Source organism: Ambystoma mexicanum, chromosome 5p (genome assembly GCF_040938575.1).
Source record: "Ambystoma mexicanum isolate Mex_15411 chromosome 5p, UKY_AmexF1_1, whole genome shotgun sequence".
Classification (NCBI taxonomy): domain Eukaryota; kingdom Metazoa; phylum Chordata; class Amphibia; order Caudata; family Ambystomatidae; genus Ambystoma; species Ambystoma mexicanum.
The window spans coordinates 859,788,098-859,808,237 of record NC_090930.1 but is presented as its reverse complement, the minus strand read 5'-3'; the positions used below and the strand labels follow the sequence as shown (position 1 = coordinate 859,808,237).

Here is a 20,140-nt window from a genome sequence, read left to right as displayed (position 1 = left end):
AGACTTATCACATCGGGTGACGTCGGCTGTCGGAGGAGGTCCTCGGGGACGGCTCATTGACGCAGGAAATTTTCCGAAGCAGCACAGCTGTGGACATTACCTGTCAGATATGGAATACGTTGGAGGACCCAATCCCCTCGAAATACAGTTTTAAAGTGAAACAGTTTTTTCTTTTACAAGGATTCCCAGCCTGACAACATGGAATATTCAAAAGCTTTCAAATCCATGCCAGACCCCATGCTGTAGAAAACCCATTTACTTTTTCAAGGAGCCAACAGCAACTTAAAGGTAAGTATAAACCTAAGACTGTTTTAGAATCTGTATAAAACAGACCAGAGAAAGCAAAAACCAATGTTACTCATTAAGAATGACAATGTTTTTCCAGGTAGGTAAAACCAAGGCAGAATTAGTTTAGACAGGCTATACAGCAGACCCAGTTGGTGAATTTACACTAGTAGTATTGAAAACATATTAAGCCAACCACATTACTTTTGGGAAGAGGCACAACCAACTCACAGGTGAGTAAAATAACCTTACAAATACTTTTCAGAATGGCACAACACACATTCAACTTAAGAGCGTTTTTAACTGCTCACTCTCAGAGTTAGTTACCAACTAACTCAATCACAAATAAGTACACACTTTAACACTTCTATTTCTTAAGGCAGAATCCTTGTCTTTATCCAGTCCTTACCTAGTATATTGCATGAGATCGCTCAGAGCAGACAAGGGACCCTGGTGAGCTAGGTGCCAGCTTTAGGCAGGGTCAGATAGGGTTCAGTAGCAGAAAAAGAGTTCCTGTGGAAGACTAAGTAGTTCACTTTTAAGTTTGTCGACTCCCAATCACAGAAAACACCCCAAAAGGTTTTACAGAAATCAAACAGGCTTAAGGTAAGTAATTCCCAAGGAAGTGCCCAGAATTGCCTGTTGGCCTTGGGAAACTGCTGCTGGAGAATAGCTGTGGGAACGTTGCAAAAGAAAATGTGAAAAATCCTTCTCATTTGAAGGATAAGCCCCACCCACAAGCCCCCAGAATTCCTTAAAAAGACTTGGCCGCGCGCACCAAGGAAGTGCCCAGAAGTGCCCGTTAGCCTGGGGAGACTGTTGCTAGAGAATGGCTGTGGGAACGTTGCAAAAGAAAACGTGAAAAATAATTCTCTTTTGAAGGGTGAGCGACATCAGTGGACCCACAGACTGTTAGCAGGATTAATAACTCTAAGAACCTTCTACTTAATCCGCTCTAATACCTTTTTATTTTCACTGTTTTGTGCCGTAGATAAGCCCCGCCCACAAGCCCCCAGAATTCCTTAAAAAGACTTCGCTGCACGCACCAAGGAAGCGCCCAGAAGTGCCCGTTAACCTGAGCGGCTGGGGCTGGGCGTGGCCTTCAAATAAATAAATATAATTAAATGCAGAACGATTGAAGGATTCTGCATGTAACTAACAGGAGGTGTGATCACGGTGTGCAAGTGAAAGCGGAGTGGTAACAACAAGTGAACTTTACTTGAAAGTGACAAACATCATAATGAAAGAAGCGGAAAGTCTCCATAAATATGGATAGGACGTTCCATTTGGGTGAATAAAAGCAGTGAGAGAGGGGAAAGGAAAAGAAGAAAGAAGGGGTGGTGAGGAAGAATGTGTAAATCAGGAAGGAAATAAATTGAATGTTAAGGAAAACAAAGTTGAGACGTTTAGCAGAGGTCTTGGAAGAATCTATTGCACAACTAAGAGCATTGAGCCAACCTCTTTAGATCAACAGGGGTGTTGAATTTACTCTGCTGGAATTCTAGGGGGCACAAACACTTTCTAGAAAACAAGAAGTTTTTTGCAGAATTAAAAAGAAATTATGTATTGTTCCTACAAGAAACATGGGGCACAGAAAGATTGATATGGGATGGGTATGATGACTCCTGTAATTGTGCAACTGAGGGAAAACTGGGGAGACCTAAGGGAGGTATAGCAACATTGGTGAAAATGGCAAAGGGTCTAGAGAAAAGTGAAGAATGGACTATAAATGGTAATATACTTGGTACAGGATGGCAGGTGAAAGGATGCGTTAGGAGGGGTGCCCTTTTGTTGATAAATGTTTACAGATCCACGGAGGCCAATCTGGAAACAATTCTAAAGAAGTTAAATCAGAAATTCCATGATTGGTTCTTGAAGAATGAAATTGGCAGAGTAATCTTAGCCGGGGATCTAAATGCTAGTTGTAATTTAGAAAAACTGCAAAGAAAGGACTGTGTCCGATTATGAACATGTAGCCAAGGCTAGGAAAAAGAAAGTTGGGGGGGGGGGGTATGTGGTTGAACTGGGCCTCAAACTGGGGCTTGAGAAGGTTGGACAACAATAACTCAACGTGGTCAGCAAGAGGTTCTAAATCAGAAATTTACTTTATATTCAGGTCTACTAATATTTTCAAAAGTATAAGGAGATTACAAGTTAAAGACTCTGATGCAAGTGACCACGCAATGCTATTGCTCGAACTAGAATGGTTAGAGATGGATACAATTAAGGCAGAATATAACTTGAAGAACTTGAGCACTAACACAAAGGGTAATCGAGTTGTGGACAAATAAAAAAGTGAGTAATTTTAATCTGCTCATGTTAAGTGAATTTGAAGCATGCACTTTTGAAGACAAGTAGTGAGATACTCTGAAGGGGTTCCCTGAATATTTGTGATCTAGGTTAAAAGTTTCAGCTGAGAATGTGGAAAGTAAGATTAGGTCAAATAAGATGAATAAACACGTATACAACATTGAAATAAAAAAAATGCAATAAAAGGGAGATGAGAAAAATCTCAAAATCCACAGGTACAATCGTGGAGAAGGTAGAAACTACAAGGTTACAGAAGAAAATGTATAAACATTGGCTAAAGTATGAGCACTGGGGAATGCTTCAGGCAGATGGTGAAAAAATGCTAGAGAGCATTCAAGGAAAAAATTGCAAGGCTTTTCGGGAACTTATAAATAAAAAGGAAGCAAAGAACTTGAGGTATAAGAGTAATCCCATCACTGAGGAGAACTGGCTGCAATATATTAAAGAAAACTTTACTTCCAAAGACAAGGGCACTCATTTTATCGTACCGACGGCAGGGCAATTGGACGTATCCGTCGAGCTTATTGAGGCAAAAATTAAGGCGAATCCATCAAGCGCACCAGGCCCAAACAAATTAACAAATGAAGTACTGAAACACTCCCTCTTATTATGGGCTTAGATATTATACGTGGAATTCAAAGATGTAATTGAGAGACAAACCATTACTGAGACATGGAAATGATCATAAATGGTACCCATTTTTCAAAGGGGTTCACATTTTTTACCTTCCAATTATAGAACCATAATGGATGCAGATTCTAAAAATGTTGCCTCATTGGTGCTCGACAGTGTAAACGATTGGAGTGAAAAAAAATAACATTCTTGACTTCCGACAAATAGGTTTCCGCAAGGGTATCGGAATGGATTGCGGGGGTCTATTGCTGAATTGTTTACAGAATCAGGTCTGGAAAATAATGTTCCAATTTATGTTGCATCAATGGATCATAGCAAAGCGTTCGATTCTGTGAATAGGAACATTTTTTGGAAGAAACTTGACAGCTATCGAATCCCTAAAGGCTTATTGAGCATGATAGTTTTCCTACATAAGGAGTATAAGATTCAAATAAGATTGAACAATAAAGGGGTACTAACAAAAGAGTGTTTAATTGACCAGGGAATTAGACAACGTTGTATATTGGGACCTACTTAATACAATTTGTCTGTCTCAGGGGTTGGAAAGGAGTAGGATGAAAATACTTTGGCGTCTCCTAAAATTGGGAAAATGAAAATTAATTGGGAGGGATGCGCTGATTATCTCCTCATAGATACCACGCGGGTGGGACTACAAAGATTAATAAAAACCTTTGGTAATTATATAGCAGGTATGGAGTTAAAAATCAATCCATCCAAAACAGTAATAAAATATCAAAGGAAGGAAAAGTGAAAAACAAGAGAAATTACATATGGAATTGGGAAACAGTGCACTTACAGTAAAAGAATTTGCAATTCTTGGGCTATCCTATAGTTGCAAAGTATTAAAGAAAATCTCAATTGAACCATGCAGGGAATTTTATAGAAGCAAACTATTACCTACTATACTGTATGGGCTAGAATTCTGGCCAAAAACAATGGAGCCAGAATATAGAGCTGTTGAAAAGTAAGATCTGGAGAGCCATACTGTATTTCTTACCAAAATGTATACCGATGGAAGTAATTAGGTATGAGATGGGTCTGAAATCAATTATAAGCCTTATTCAATGGAAAAAGGTATGCCTTATGAGTAAATGTGAATATTCTAGAGAGGGAACATTGTACAGACGAGAGAATGACAGTGGGATATATATGTACAATCTCAGGTTGGAATGTGATGTAATTTTGGAAGAAAGTCAATGGAATTGATGAAAACCAACCCGAATAAAGGTTAAGAGAAAACTTAAGTTATTGGATTGGGAAGAAAATCGAATTGCAATTTGTGAATATAGACTGTATGCACCTATACTATCACCAGAAAAAATCTTCGGAGAATTGGGTTTATACTTAAAGAAAATTCCTTGTAAAAAGATGAAAATGGATTTTCTCAGATTTAGATTGCACGTGTTGTCGATTTCTCGGAGGTCACATAAAAATATGGATAATGGATTGTGTACATTCTGTAAAGTGCCTGGAGAGAGAGAACCTTTATTTCACTTAATGATTGAATGCCCAGAACATATGACATCTAGAATAAGTTGCCTTGGATAATTTGTGTATAAGGTATAGCTATTGAGATGTTTTATGGTCATAGATGTTACACTGAGAATCAATGTCCCTGAGGTTAAGAAGTTCATTTTTAAGGAATGTGTGTAAAATAGATTTAAAAATGGTATGATGATGAATAATGAAAATATGATACATAAGTTATGAATAGTTAATGAAGTAGTTTTTCCTTTGTAATAGAAATGTAAATCATATGCTGATGTTGGATTTTATCAAAAAAGAAAAAAAATGATTTTTTGTTCTCTTTGCAAAAGTTTTTATAAACTATAAACAAATAAAAGGAAAAAAAAATCCCCCAGCCAACACAGTACCTCAGCACAGAAGAAGAGTTGCAGCAGGGGAGACTTCAGGATCTTCAGCCAAATACCTGGTCGATGGATTCCTTTGTCATGAAGACAAAGACAGGACTTTGGAAGGGATGTTGCAACAAGGATCAACTGAGAAGGCTCCGGGCAAGAGTTTTTGTGGCTATGTGGTTTTGTTGCCCTTTTCAGGAGCCTGAAGATTGAATATCCCCAGTCGGATTCTTGTCACTTGCAAGGTCCAGCACTCTGTTGAAGGGACTTTTTGGACTCTAGTTGCATCCTGCAGGACCTCCAGAGATGTGAATAAAGTTTCAGCTTGATTCGGAATTTGAAAGACACTGCACCGGACTCTGGCTCAAGGTCCCAGGGTACTGAGGTGTGCAGCCCTGCAAGGTCGCAGCACTATGTGGGATGGCTCAAAATGCAGGTCTTCAAGTCTAGTAGATCCCACCAGGCTCTGGGTCGTCGTTTTCTGAGTCCTCAGGTTGCTCGGCAGGAGTAACAGCAGGTTCTGGTTACACAGCAGGCTCTCAAGTAGCTGGAAATCATTTTAGCAGTTAACTTCATCTTCGGATTTGGTTCCAGTGGTAGACTATCTCTTCAGCTTCCAGGAACAGACTTATGCAGGAACCCCGCTCCAACAGACGTGCAACAGTCAAACTTGGGGGGGTTGGCAGTCCTGGATTCTAAAAGGCAGACTGGAAGACAAAGGGCTGTGTTGGACTCCTCCCTTGCTTGCTGCCTTTACAGACACTCTGGATACTGGGCGGCATTGACCAAGGTCTCCCGCTGAAGATAAAAATCACACAAAGGAATTTCCCACCCTGGAGGGCAGGGGAAAAGCCTAAGAAAGGACAAGTGGAAAAAAAGAAGACCGGGCCATTTTGTTAAAATGGCACCCATGGGTGCCTTTACTGCAGCTATCATAACAGCCTGCAGTAAAGTTGTACCGAATTTGTAAAAAGTTTTACTGCAACCAGCCATTTAAGGTAAGTTTGTCGCTGTAACAGAATTGTTACAGTGCTAGTGAGAAAGGGGATGCATTGCATCTCCCCAGCACGCCACATAAGGTGGGGCGTTCTGGTTTCACCTAACAAAATGTACCTTTGGGAACTGTATTTCTCACAGTACTAGCCGGATAAAGTACAAGGGGAGTCCAAAGGGCAACTCTGTAACAAAAAGGTTTATACCAAAAGTTGTCAAAAGGGTAAAATTGAAAGGACACTATGGAGTCTCGTAAAAATGACACCTGTAACAAAAGGATCTGCGAGTGTGTAAAAAGGTTCCCAGGTGTCCGGTATAGGGAAAAGTAATCTACCAGTCCAGCAAAAAAGGGAAAATCTTACCCAACAGCCACCAAAGTCAGGGCCACATGCCACCCAACTGCAGCTGGAGGCAGTGTTCCCCTGCACGCTGCACTCAAGTTGTGTGTCACTCACCTTTGCAGGACAATAGGGTTTGTGCCACACTCAGGCTCTCAGATCTGAGTAGGCTGCCACATTTCTACAGGAACTCTTTTTGAGCACTTTCGAAACTTTAGAGTTAGCACAACATTAAAGATCAGCTGATTAAGGACTGCATGACCAAAACAAGACAAATACAACTAAATGACACCTCCCAAAATAGTCTTGTTAAATCTACTTTTCCCCATTGCCTGAAAACACTTTCACTAATTGAATACTACACATGAAAGAAAAATGTAACTCATCGAAATGAGGGTCATTACAAGCTAATTTAACAAATGTAAAAATAGAAAACATTTGTAGTCTTACAAAACAAACTCTTCTCTGAGCTTTCGACGGTACTGCTTCTTTGGTTTCATGGTGTTGAAATATGGTAGCTTTATGACATCAGGCCATACTCCAGGGCAAGGACTACCACAGATGCGGCTAAATAAATAAGAGAGGTAAATGTAGGTAAAAATTGAACGGTACTAAGACAACAATAATTTCATACATGACCAAGGAATGTCATTCAATGAAATAACAGTCACACTGCAGCTCTCTCAATTGTTCAGAAGGTGTCGGGGGTCACTCAAAAAACAAATCTTGTACCCATTTTCAAGCCACATTTAATTTCCATAATTTTTGGAATGCTCTAACAGTAAAGCGGGTTACACTTAAATTTTAAAACAGCTGTCCATTAGAGTTATTTTGGGTCACATTGCCCCACATTAAATTGACAAGTCTCCCTTATCTCCACCACCGGAGTCCACCTTCAGATTTTTTATTTTTAACCGCATGGCTGGCAGTGGATTGAACTGGGTAGGGAAAATGTGTTATTAACTGCAGCAAAGGTAACAAAAGTAATTTGAATTACCTGACCTACTTTGTCCTCTACATGCAAAGCTTAAACATCCTTTTTTAGATCTATTGTCTGGTGGCATCTTTTTGGCAGTTTTAAATGGATTAGGAAACGGTGAAAATAAAAGTTTAAGGATGGATCGGAAAGTGATTTTAGAAGACCAGAAGTATTCATCCCACAGGGCAATGTATAGCTATGAAATACAAAATGAGTTTCACAAATGGAAAGCCTGCAGCACACTAATCTACTAGGCCGATGTCATGGCCTCTAGGAAGGCCACAGTCCAAGGAAGTTGATGCAAAACTGATGTGTGCATTAGTGCAAAGGATGGACACAAGCTTTGCTTGAATATTAAAATTCCACTGTGGATAAGGAAATCTTGTGACAGAATGGTGCTCGTAGAGGCGCGCAATCCTGAGCTTTTTTTTATTTTTCCAATGCAAAGTTATGATATATCGTTTCCATCAGAAAGCGAGATTTTGTTAAACAGACCTCACTGAACAAAAGTGCAATGCTAGTATATTTCTCACGTGTATTTTGCTGGGCGCAGTCTACTGACACTAGCAGCAGCAGCAATGTGATTTGGCAACAGAGCAGCTCGAGAGTAACCTGTGCATTCGTGAATTAGCCTGCTGGAATCAATCAATTCCAACAGCCTTGGGCTGCCTTTAACAGTTGCCACCCATGATTGAATCTATATTGAACAGCATATACTCCTGGTCTGCTGCAGAAGTTTGGTTAAAAATAAAGATACAACTTTATTTAGTTGCTTATAATAGAATACCAGGACAAGAAGTTAAAAAGGAACAGTTACACCCCAAAGAGACTACTGGACTTGTGGCCCACAGTCCCCTTCCCTCCATAATTCGTGGGTCCCCTTCCCTGAAAATGTGCACAGGGTGGGGCCTATACACCCAGTCTCTGTCCACCAGCAACATCCTCCAGTCCACATTTCTCGGGTTATGTAGGACCAGTAATTTCTTAAGGAAGCTGGAGGGAAGGGTACAGGAGGAAATTTGGCCATAGTCATTAGGCTGAGAAACCTTTCCTTACGCCTACATCCCATTCCCTGTCCTCCACACTTCATGGGGATAACCAAGCCTCTCCCTAAGGGGGAGGGTCTGACCTGCAGCAAAGCGGTTCTGCAGAATCGACGGCCTGAACCTAGCATCAGATCTGCTACTGGTGTCCGTGCAGTAGCGCTTACAAAAGGTGGAAGTTAAAGCCCGCGTTGCCACCAAGGTATTTCCTCCCCATGGAACCCACCTCTAGTATGGCATGGTTGTGGCTTTTGCTTGGGTTTATTCTTTTAAGGCTATGTGCCTGCTATGCACTTTATAATACAGTGTGCAATCCGATACATGTATTCCTCTGTTGGGATTGTGTGGAACGATTTTCCTGCGAAAGCCACAAATGAACTAGTGTTACCTTTGCAGTAACCAGATCACTAAGCTTGCTGATTGAGGGGATGAGGGGCAAACTTTCCCTCCCTGCTGAGTTAGAATCTCTGGAAATGCTGGAAAAAAGATCAGTCCTTCCAGTACAATCGCTAATAGATTGCTGGCCAATGAGCGGTCTGGAGATCATGAACAATCACCAAGTCATGCATCACTTGGAGATCATTCTTGGGATGATAAGAACAGCAGGAAAGGCAATGAGGCCCCTCTCACCACCGGATCTGAAATGAACCTCAAAGCGAAAGACGCCCCAGGTAATAGAACTCATTTTGTGTTGTTTTCTGATGTAAACAAGTCTAGTCAAGGGACTCCCCATCTTTGAAATATAGTTTGAATTATGGAACGATAAACAGCCCACTTGTGGTTCTAATGGGAAAGCCTGTTTAGCAAGTCCGCCTCTACATTCTGTGCACTGGGCAGAATAATGGCTCTGAAAGAGGTGGAAAACGCCAGAGCCCATTCCCAAATATGAACTGCCAACTTGGTGAAGGATGGACTTGGTTCCCTCTTACATGTTTATGTATAACATGCAGGTCATGTTTCCATTTAAGATGAGCAGGGTCTTCAGCTCCATATATGGTAGAAACGAGAAAGGTCACTTGAATTACACTGAACCCCAGGCCAGGCTACCATTTTTCCCTGAGGAGAACATACTCCAAAGCTCTAATTTCCAGGAGTTTGCTCACTTCCTGGAGAAGCATTTCTATACTTGCCTTCCTCAAGGGAGGAAAGGATTAGGGGTGGTGGGAGAGAGTAGAGCTAACCTGTACCTATTGAAGACTACAGAAACATTAGAAATTCTTCCCCAAGAGGATCCTGAAACTTCAATAAACATCAGTTCAAAAAGATGTGTTTTTCCAAACTGCCACAAAATTTGAAATCATAGACAAATTGACCCTCACGTGCTGCCTGTGACTCAGATTGGGATGACATCAGCGTCGGAGGCAGAGGAGGCTAGGTTCTGCAGAGCCAACTGACTATGGTACCAGTAAGGCTATTGAGAGTGGCTGCCCCAAGTATCAGAATAATCTATTGCTGAAGAGGATGTCTGTCAGGGAAGAATTAGTGCAGTCCAACTGGTGTGGGACTACACAAGACTCATCTCCTTGGTATTAGACCCACCTTTTAATATAGGCCTGTACTACACAAGTTGGTAGTATGATTGAGCAGCCAGGCTTACCTTAAGAGGGGTGCTGTAGAGCTGTGTAATGAAACTAGTAAATACAAGTATGCAATTGAACACCTACACACAGAGTTATATTTATACACAAAGATATTTAAAGCATTCTTTAAAAAGTAATAATTAGCTGTAACATTAATTCTCAGTTAGGATTCAATTCAAAAAGTGAACAATAAAGCAGGTGAGTAATTCAGTCATACGTTACACATGTTCCAGCACCCGGAAGCAACGTCATTTGAGGTCAGTATAACTTTTATATATTATCACCTTTGCAATATTGAGTTTCTCAGGAAGGAAAGGTTAGGGTATAATCAGAACAGACTGATAGGTTATAAGAGCAGGCAATCAATTATCCCAGCATTAAAGTGTTCAACATTTAAGACCTGTAAGGGAACTAGCACTGTCAAAGCCAATAGGTTCAGAAGGCGACCTTTAGGTAGCCAGGATAGACAAAGTCAAAGTTGTGATGCTCTTTTTCTTAGAAAAATGCTCTTAAATAGTCAGTGTTCAAAAGAGTTATCACAGCAACTCAAGGGGAGTCACCTTTAGAAAGCACAAGCTGTAAGGCCAATGCTGCTAATTTGACGTCAACTTGGTGTTGGGTTAAAATGCACTCCCAAAAAAGTAGTAAGCACCACCCAAATGGCAAAAGGATAAAATATCCCAAGCCCCACAGTACCTTGAAAATGAAGAAAGTGTTCCAGCTGGATGCCTTCACGATGTAATGCAGTAGAAACTCATTCCTGGTCTTTGGCCGTGGTGACGAAAAGGAGGACATCTGGCGGGCTCCTGCGGCAACAACCGAGAGAGAGGGACTTGGCAGCAATGGATTTCTGCCGATTCAGCGGCTCTTTGCGGTTTTGGCGCCTTTTTCTCAGCACCAATGAAGAACAAAAATCTCTGGTTAGGTTTTATACCCCCAGTCCTGGACTCCGGTGAGGCGAATCTGGACACAGATTTGCTTCTGCAGGGTCCTCTGGATGCCCACGAAGATCTGGCCTGATTCAGACTTTGGAAGACTATGCACTCAGAAGGGGTTGAGGTAACCTGGGTAATGGGATTCTGCAGCATTGGCAAAATAGAGTTGGTCTTGAGGCTAGTTGGTCCCACCAGGCTAAGGGAGGAAGTTGTCCTTTACGGGTATTCCACGTCTATTCGAAAAAGGGGTCAGCACAGCTGCAGGGCTTCACCGGGAACTCTGCGGTCCAGGAGGGGGCTTGTTAGGGAGAATTCTCTGTTAGGCTAGTTTCCCAAACCTAGTGAGTCCCCCAGCAGCTTTGCTGGATTTTTGGGGTTCATTTTTTTCTCCTGCTAAGAGAGACTCTTTCTCCCACTCTTAGACATGATTTGAGATATCCTTTGACTCTGCAATGTGTTTAATGGGCTATGGGGTCTTTTACTCCATAGGGTTTCATGTGGTTTTTGAGAAGTGTGTTACACAGCACCCTCAGTGCAGTAACACAGGGGTGTCATAGTGACCCCCAAACAGACTCCATACCCTGGGACTGACTACTGTCTCCCAGGGCATGTAAAGTCACCATTGACTTTACTTACCTTAAATTGGGAACAGAACCAGTACAAACCATCATATTGTGGAAGTACTGGTAGGGGTAATTAGATTGCCCCTGGGTCTGTTTTTCCAGGGGGCACTGTGCAGTCCCCCCTCGTCGAGTTTCTGGCTGGTGGCAGTGGTTCCCACGCAAAATATTCCTTAAGAAAATTTACTATGAGATTACACATTAATTTTAAACGCACCACTTTTTGGTGCAATGTTAAAGATGCCGCCGGATTACATAATATTTATATTTCGCCAGGACTCGGTTTTAAAATGGTGTTTGTGTTCACCTCTGTAACTCCAACCCAAGTCGAGCCCTTTGTTCCACTTTTTTGGCGTGCTTCTACACAGAAGCCTCCAAAAGTGGTGCCACTCTGTCTGGGTCTACAGGATGTGTGGGAGGGGGGTTTAGGCACCCTGGACTGAGTTGCCTTGGCAACTCAAGTCGCACTCTTGTGTGATTGGCCCAGTGGTGAGCCGCCCGGCTCCACACTTAGCATGTTTGAGTGACAGCTAGGACTGATGAATGGGGGTTTTCTGCATAAAAGCAGGGCTTTGGGGACTGGGACTTTAGACGTCGCCACAGGAAAAAAGAATCCGAAGAGGGAGAAGCTGAGCCGACCTGCAACGACGACACCACCGGTGGAGTCCTGCTGAACCGACTCACCACTTCTTCCGACAGAGAAGATCTTCTTCCCGAAGAGTATTCTTCCTTTGACTGGTGGGGATAACCAGTTTGCCCGCCTTTTTGCCTTCCCGGATCATCTCATGGCTGCCTTGCCTGTGCCAAGCACCCCGGCAACCGGGATACCACGTTTTACCACTACCGCGGATAAAAGGGTTGTACCTTTTAACCGGAGAACTCCGCGGCTGGTTTCTTCCCTGGCAGTGCAACAACCTTAAGCTTTCCTCCACGTCGAGATCTTCTCTTCCTCTGGACGACGCCACGACTTGCATCCGCTGCCAGGAACAACTGCCCCCGCTGGAGGATTCTCTCCACTTTCAAGGTACTGCGTCTGCCTGGCCTCCCTCGCAACGGTCTATGTGGGGTGTCTCTTAAATCCTCAACTTACCACTTTGGTTGGCCCTAGGCTGGCTAACTGAACTTTTCTGAGCTGAACCGATTCCTTTTTAAACTCTCTGCAAGACTTTTCAAGCCTTTTAAACTGTGATCTTGGGCGCATTGGTGTTCTACTCTCTCCAAGAGGGAGCCTGGCCTCTGAACTTTTTGCTCACAAGTAGACTTTGTCTGTCCTGCCTTGCTGGGTGCTTCTAAAGTATTGTGTGCTTTTCCTAATTTCTGCCTTTTCCCTCCCTTTTTCTTAACTTATTGGAGTGCCATCTTTAGTTAAGCGCTCACCTCTGTCTGGAAATAAGTGGTGTTAACGAAGACTTGTCTAATAAGGAATAAGGGATGTATATATATTAATAGTGACTGTTTTTGAACTTGCTTACAATAATAGTGCTGGAGTGTTTCGAAGTGTCTTTTTAATAAATAATTATATACTTTGATACCAAAGCTCTGGTCAGTGTTTGCTTGTGCTACTGTATTTTGGTACCTATCTTGTATACTCTACATACTGTAACTCTTCTTGAGAGAAGTCTGGCTTCTCAGCCACAGCTACCAGGTAAATCTGGGTGGTACAGACTGCTACCAATTGGGTTTACTGCCAACACCTGTAGTCTTAAGCCTTTTGCAGTGGTCCCTAAGGGAACTGCACAGGTTTTTGCCTAACAGGCGCTGCTGGCCTATTCTCATCCTCTGCTTCCGATTCTGTCCTCCAGTGATCTACTCTCCTCATAGTCCCAAAAACCTCTTTTTTTATGCAAGTTCCCATTCATTCACAGCCCTAGGCGGTCAATCACCACTGCCAGGCCAATAGGAACTGGTTTCACTCGGGTACACTAGAAACAAAAGGACAGGGAAGTTTCGGCACCCTCCCTCACTTCCTGCCTTCCCAGACACTGGAGCCTGGTCAGGCGGCTTCAGCCCACCAAAGGCAAACTACAAAAAGGGCTCAAACCTGATGCAAATAAAGTAAAAGCCTAGAAGAAACTAATAAGAAATGAAAAAAAAAAAAAGACCGGGGCCATTTTTTGAAAATGGTCACCCTTGTGTGCAACACTGCAGCCTGCAGATACACGTCACTAGGTAGTAAAAAAGAAACCACTGCCACCAGCCATTCAAAAGAGTTAGTTTAACAAAATGTTACATGAGGAATGGGTAAAGGAATTACTTGGTAATTCCCCCAGCACTCCACATAGGGTGGTGTGTGCTGGACCCATAAAGTAAAGGTAAGTGAGACAGGTTTTTTTTAAAATTAATTTTTCTCATAATGAACACAACATCACAGCACGCCCGGCAGCTACAATAGAACTTTCAATCATCATATACATTAGCTTATGGTGTCACTGTCATCCCCCACCCCCTTAACTCGAGCTTACATATTTCACTTTTAACCTTATTCCTCCTGGGGCACCTCTTTGTCAGTGCTCCTAGAGGTGTTGTGTTGGCTTAAGCTGTCGCGCGCAGGTTCAGTTAGTGTAGCAATTAGCTCTCTCCAGGCCATCAGCGCTCCTTAATCTTCCCCCTTGTAGGCCGCCTCATACCGTGCTGCTGTTTCCGCTTCTGCCCATTTTAATAGATCATGCCACCATACTTCTAACTGCGGACTCTGGCCTGCTTTCCACCCCTTAGCTATTCTACATTTGGCTAGGATCTAAGCCAAGTCCTTGAGTTTGCATATATGCTTCATTTTATGTGGTCTAGTAAATCCTCCCACCATACATGCCCAGGCTGAATCTACATCTAGTTTAATACTTTTCTCGGAGAGGCGGTAGTTGACCTCCCCCCAGAATTTACGAATCTCCGGGCATGCCCAGAACATATGCATCATCGCTGCATTCTCTTTTAGGTATCTGCATTTTGAAATTGAGCTATCTTTTGGGGGGTTATATATATTATGCATAGCTGGATCTGTTGTAGTCTAGCATTCCTAGACACTTTGTGCTATCCCTGTGCTCTTTCCCATTGCCAATTTTGCATTGGTTCTCCTACATCTTCCTCCCACTCTCGTCTTAGCTGGGTCACCTTCCCCACTCTGGACATTAATAGTTAGTATATCCGGGACACCTTATGCCCTCCCTCCGAGAGGGCATACATTGTCTCTATAACTGTCTGGTTGGTCTTCTAACACTACTTCGGACCATGAAGCTTTTATCTGCTTTACCAATCTGGTGTGGGCAATATATTGCGCCGGGTGCACTCTGGCTTCCTCCATTAATGTTGTGAATTTCAGTGCCCTCCCTTATCGCCACACATCTCCCAGTGTCGATATTCCCACTGATTCCCAATGCCTACGTATCGTTTTCTTTTGTTCATCTACTCCCCTTAGTGCAACCACCGGTGCTTGGGGGGGAGCACAGTGTCGGGTTCTCCGCGAACCGGCATGCTTTCTGCCACGTTTTCCACCCCAGTCCTAACAATTTTGGTCGCCCTTTCAGTTCTGATCTTGGCAGCCATATTATTTCTTTCAGGAAGAAAGGTACACATTCGGCCATCAGCAGACTGGACTCTGCTGTTGTCTCCTCATTTAGCCACTTGGCTACAAACTGTAGCTGCCCTGACAAATGATATATTTCAAAGTTAGGCAGTTTTAATTCCTCCCCTCATACGTGTTTTGTAGTTTCCATAGAGCGATTCTGTTCCTGGAGTTATGCCAGATAAAGCCTTTACATAGACTATGCAAGTTACCAAAAAAGCCTTTAGGTGGCAAATATGGAATGTTTACAATAAATGCAATAGTCTAGGCAAGACAACCATTTTCAACAATGCCGCCCTTCCCATCATAGCTAGGGTGAGTGTCTCCCAGAACTTCATGCTGTTCTGAATATTAGCTATTGCTGTCTGTGTTATGTTTATGTTCTTCTTCCACCTTGTGATAAATATCTATCCCTAGGTACCGAAATGTGCTAGTTTCCCAAAGTATTTGTAATATCGGCAGTTTATCTTGAGCAATGCCCTTGCATATTCCTAAGGAGAATATGCTCGACTTCCTGGGGTTCATCGCAAAGCAGGAGAATATCGCAAATCGTTCCATCACTTCTAGGATATATTGGAGGTTTTCTTCTGGATACTTCAAGTATAGCAGTATGTCATCTGTGTATAGTGATATGAGGTGTGGCCCCCTCTCTAGTGTGGACTCCTATTCCTTCATATTGTTGCTTCAGATATATCGCTAAGGGCTCCAGTGCAAGAATGTACAGCATCGGGGACCATGGCCAGCCTTGTCTGGTACCCCTACTGGGTTGCCATTTATCTGAGATGATCGCACCCGTCTGGACTCTGGCCAGCGGCGAACTGTATAATAGCATCACCCATCTCAAATACCTGGGCCCCATTCCATATTCTTTCAGGATCGCCATCGGCCAAGGCCATCTCACGGAGTCGAAGGCCTTCACTGCATCAAGCAAGACAATTGCCACTTCATTTGCGTCCCTGTCTGTTCAATGACGCGGTGTAGCCGTCTGTGGTTATCGGCTATACTTCTACCCGGACCATAGCCTGTGATTGTGATGCATCAATATTCTTATAACACGTCAGAGCCTGTTTGCCAGCACTGACGTGAGTATTTTGCTATCTTGATTTAGCATGGCTAGTGGTCTGTATGACCTGCAATCCGTGCCAGGCTTGTTTAGTAAGACAGGGTTCATCTTACTATTCTTGGTAACAGTAGTTCAACCAAGAAAACGTTGATAAACATTGAGAGAAGTCCAAAGGACTTCTCAGTGGCTCTACACAATAGGTGCTGGGTGTTACAATGGAAAAGCAGATGCCAATAAAGTTTACCAGACTCCATAAAACAGTAAGCAATATAAACAAATCACAGTCAGAAAAACACATGAGTGAGTGAGAAAAAAAAAGTCCCACTCACTGATGAGTAAAATTTAAAAAGACACGAGTCCAGCAAAAAAGCTGTGGGTCTCCAAGGTTAAAGGGAATTGGTACAGAAATTAAACTTCTCCCTAATGGTCTGTTAAGATGGATTTCTAGAATCTGGCCTGGTGGACAGATTTTAGGAGGCCTACAGTTATAGTAAACAGGGTAACTATGCAAGGTTAGCCAAACCCCAATCAAGGTGGCAAAGGAGGGTAGAGCGACTGAGTGGTGTCAGGGGGTCCACAATGAATTCACACAGTGAAGCACACAATTCAATTTAGACAGGCAAGTACAAAAACACTATATGTTCTAGGCCCAAAAACACAATAAGAGATTAAAGAAGCAGGTGATATTAGACACTCAGTTCACATGAATGCATTCAATAATTTATTCAACTAAAGAAGGCAAGTGAAGCAGTAAGATGGGACAAGAAAAGTGCCCTAAATTCAGAAGTCCAATCCCTATGAAGAGTGGGGCCTTCAACCCAAAAGTCAATATGCATCTCTCCATAAGGTGTCTGATGTACCCAAGCTTCTTGTGCAGGTGAAATGTTCTAGAGAAGGTATTCAACACAAGTTACTGGTAGGTACAAATGTGTCTTTCAGATAGGAACAAGTTACTTACCTGTAACTGTTCTCCAGCATGGGTCTGGCATGGATTCACATGCTCATGAATATTCCCCGTCGTCAGGCTGGGAATCCTCGGTAAAGAAAAAATCAGTATCAGTTTAGTTTCTGATCGGTCTTTCTTAGTAGTAACCAATCACTGATCTCTGGGTCATACTGCCCCCAGCCAATGACTGCCCTCTCCCCAAGTCCCGCCTCTGGCAGCCATCCTCAGATTTGGTAGCACGCCAAGTGGCAGTATGAGCAAGTGAATAGCCGCAGAAGGGTAGGTGGGAGGGTTCGCATGTGAATCCATGCCAGACGCATGCTGGAGAACTGTTACAGGTAAGTAACTTGTTCCTTCTCCAGCATGGGGTCTGGCATGGATTCACATGCTCATGAATCAAACAATACATACCAGTATACACATGCACAACCACGGGAGGTGGCAAAGGCTCAACATTAAGCATTACATCCAAAACTCAACATTAAGCAATTCTTACCTCCTCACCAGGCTCACCTTAGGCGAACAGGTTGCGCAGCACTGCTTGGCCGACCCTGGACTCCTCCCTGGAGTCCCGATCGACGCAGTAGAATCTTGTGAAGGTGTGCGTCGACCTCCACGTAGCAGCCCTGCAGATGTCCAGCAGGGGCACACCAGACAGGAACGCCGTGGTAGCAGCGATCCCTCTGGTCGAATGGGCTCTTGGACGGCCGGGCAGCGGTCGGTTTGCCAACCTGTGACACTGCATGATGCAGCCGGAGAGCCATCTGGAAATGGAAGTCTTCGAGAGAGCCTTCCCTTGATTCACAGACCCAAAGTTCACAAATAGTTGTGACGTCTTCTGAAAACTCTTCGTGCGGTCCACGTAGAACTTCAGTGCTCTAGCTACATCCAGCGAGTGCAAAGTCTACTCGGCCGGCGTCAAAGGCGACGGGAAGAAAACTGGTAACACCAAGGGCTCGTTGAGGTGGAAGTCCGATGGCACCTTGGGCATGAAGGAAGGATGCGTCCTCAGCACTACACTCGTGTCATGAAAAGTCAAGTATGGAGGCTTGCAAGATAGGGCCTGAATCTCTCCCACTCGTCGTGCAGAGGTGATGGCCACGAGGAACACTGTCTTCCATGACAGGAATGTCAAAGGCGACGAATGCATAGGCTCGAATGGGGCTCCCATGAGCCTGGTCAGCACCACATTAAGTTCCCATGCCGGGGCAAGGGCCTTCACCGGCGGGAATGATCAGAAAAGTCCCTTCATGAATTCCTTTACCAGGCGATGAGACCACAAGGACGCCCGTCCCGTAGTCCTGGTGTATCGGGAGATGGCAGCCAGATGTATTTTTATGGAGGCGTGAGCCAGTCCAGCTTTGGCCAGCGACAGTAGGTACGGCAGCACTTGAAGGGCCGTAATCCGCAGAGGGTTAATCTTCTGTGCACGGCACCAGACAGAGAGCCTCTTACACTTATGACCGTAACTTGAGAGTCGAGGACGCCCTGGCCTTTGCAAGAACCTCTCTGCAATCAGCCGGGATATCGTACCCTCCAAACTCTAGTGCTGCAGGAGCCAGGCCTACAAGTTCAGCGACTGTGGGTCGTGATGGAGAATGGCGCCTCCTTCCCTGGAAAGAAGATCCACGTCCGCCGGCAGCTTGACTGGTGGGGACGTTGACAAGTCCAGAAGGTCCGGGTACCAGATCTGCCTCGGCCACGCCGGTGCAACGAGGATCATCCTGCACCTGGACTTCTTGAGCTGGTTGATGAGGCGGAGCATGAACGGCAACGGAGGGAACGCGTATAGAAACAGGCCGTCCCAAGGGAACGAGAAAGCATTGGCCATGCTCCTCGGCTGTGGGAACCTGCTGGCGAACCTCTGACACTTGGAGTTCGTCGCCGTCGCGAACAGGTCGATCTGGGGTTTGTCCCATCGTTGGAAGAGTCGATCCACTTGGTCCTGGCCCAGTTCCCACTCGTGGCACGAGCGCAGCTCCCTGATGAGCGAGTCCGCGATGGTGTTTTTTATTCCTGCCAGGTGGAAGGGAACCAGAAACATCCCCTGGGCGACGGCCCAGTGCCACAGATCCTGGGCCTCCTTGGATAGGGCTGGGGATCTGGTGCCTCCTTGCTTCAGTATATAGAACATCGTGGTGGTGTTGTCGGTGAAGATCCTCACCACTTTGTCCTTGAGGGACGGAAGGAACGACTTGAGAGCCCAGAACACTGCTCGGAGCTCCAGAATGTTGATGTGGAGAGGCCTCTCCTCCGGGAGCCAAAGGCCTCTTGCTTGGAGGTCTCCGGTGTGGGCCCCCACAACCCTCCAGAGAGGCGTCCGTTGTCAACGTCTCCTGAAATGCCGGGATTTGAAATTCCGTGCCTGTCGTGAGGTGAGCACGGATGCCCCACCATAAGATCGCCTGACGGAACTCCTTGTCGAGACGGATCCTGTCCTCGAAGCAGCCCCTCGCTTGGAGCCAGCAGGCGTTGAGAAACTCCTGTAGCGGAAGCATCTGAAGTCTGCAAAGGTAGATGCGTGAGGACCTCATCCCGAGGAGGGACTTGATGGACCTCACCCTGGCCACATCCGTGGCTAGCAGGCGCTGCACCTTTCCCAGGATGGGGAAGGGGAGGCCAATTGCCCCACTGTATCGAGCTTCGCTCCCAGAAACAGTGCTATCTGCGATGGAACCAGGTGGGATTTGGGGTAGTTGATGGCGAACCCCAGCTCCGTGAGCAACCGGACGGTCCTCGCCGTGTGTTCGATGGAGTTCCCTTTGTTCTTGCCCGGATTAGCCAGTCATCCAGGTAGGGGTAAACATGGATCCCCTGCAGAGGCGGCCACTGGTGCCAGGCACTTGGTGAAAACCCTGGGTGCCGACTTTAATCCGAACGGTAGGGCCCTGAATTGGTAGTGGCGTCCCTCAACCACGAACCTGAGGAACTTCCTGTGCCTTTTTAGAATAGGGATGTGGAAGTAAGCGTCGTCCAGGTCCAAAGACGAAAGAAAGT

General features: G+C 44.6%; 1 protein-coding gene across 3 annotated transcripts in view; it reads right to left on the bottom strand.

Annotated features, from left to right (window-relative positions):
- The window catches only part of CDK13 (cyclin dependent kinase 13), a 1,667,419-nt gene that overhangs the window by 636,263 nt on the left and 1,011,016 nt on the right, over positions 1 to 20,140 (bottom strand). For all 3 annotated transcript variants that reach the window (XM_069613294.1, XM_069613292.1, XM_069613293.1), the window contains exon 12: positions 6,869 to 6,985. In XM_069613294.1, coding sequence (XP_069469395.1) covers positions 6,869 to 6,985 — 117 coding nt within the window. The remainder of the gene's footprint in view (positions 1 to 6,868; positions 6,986 to 20,140) is intronic.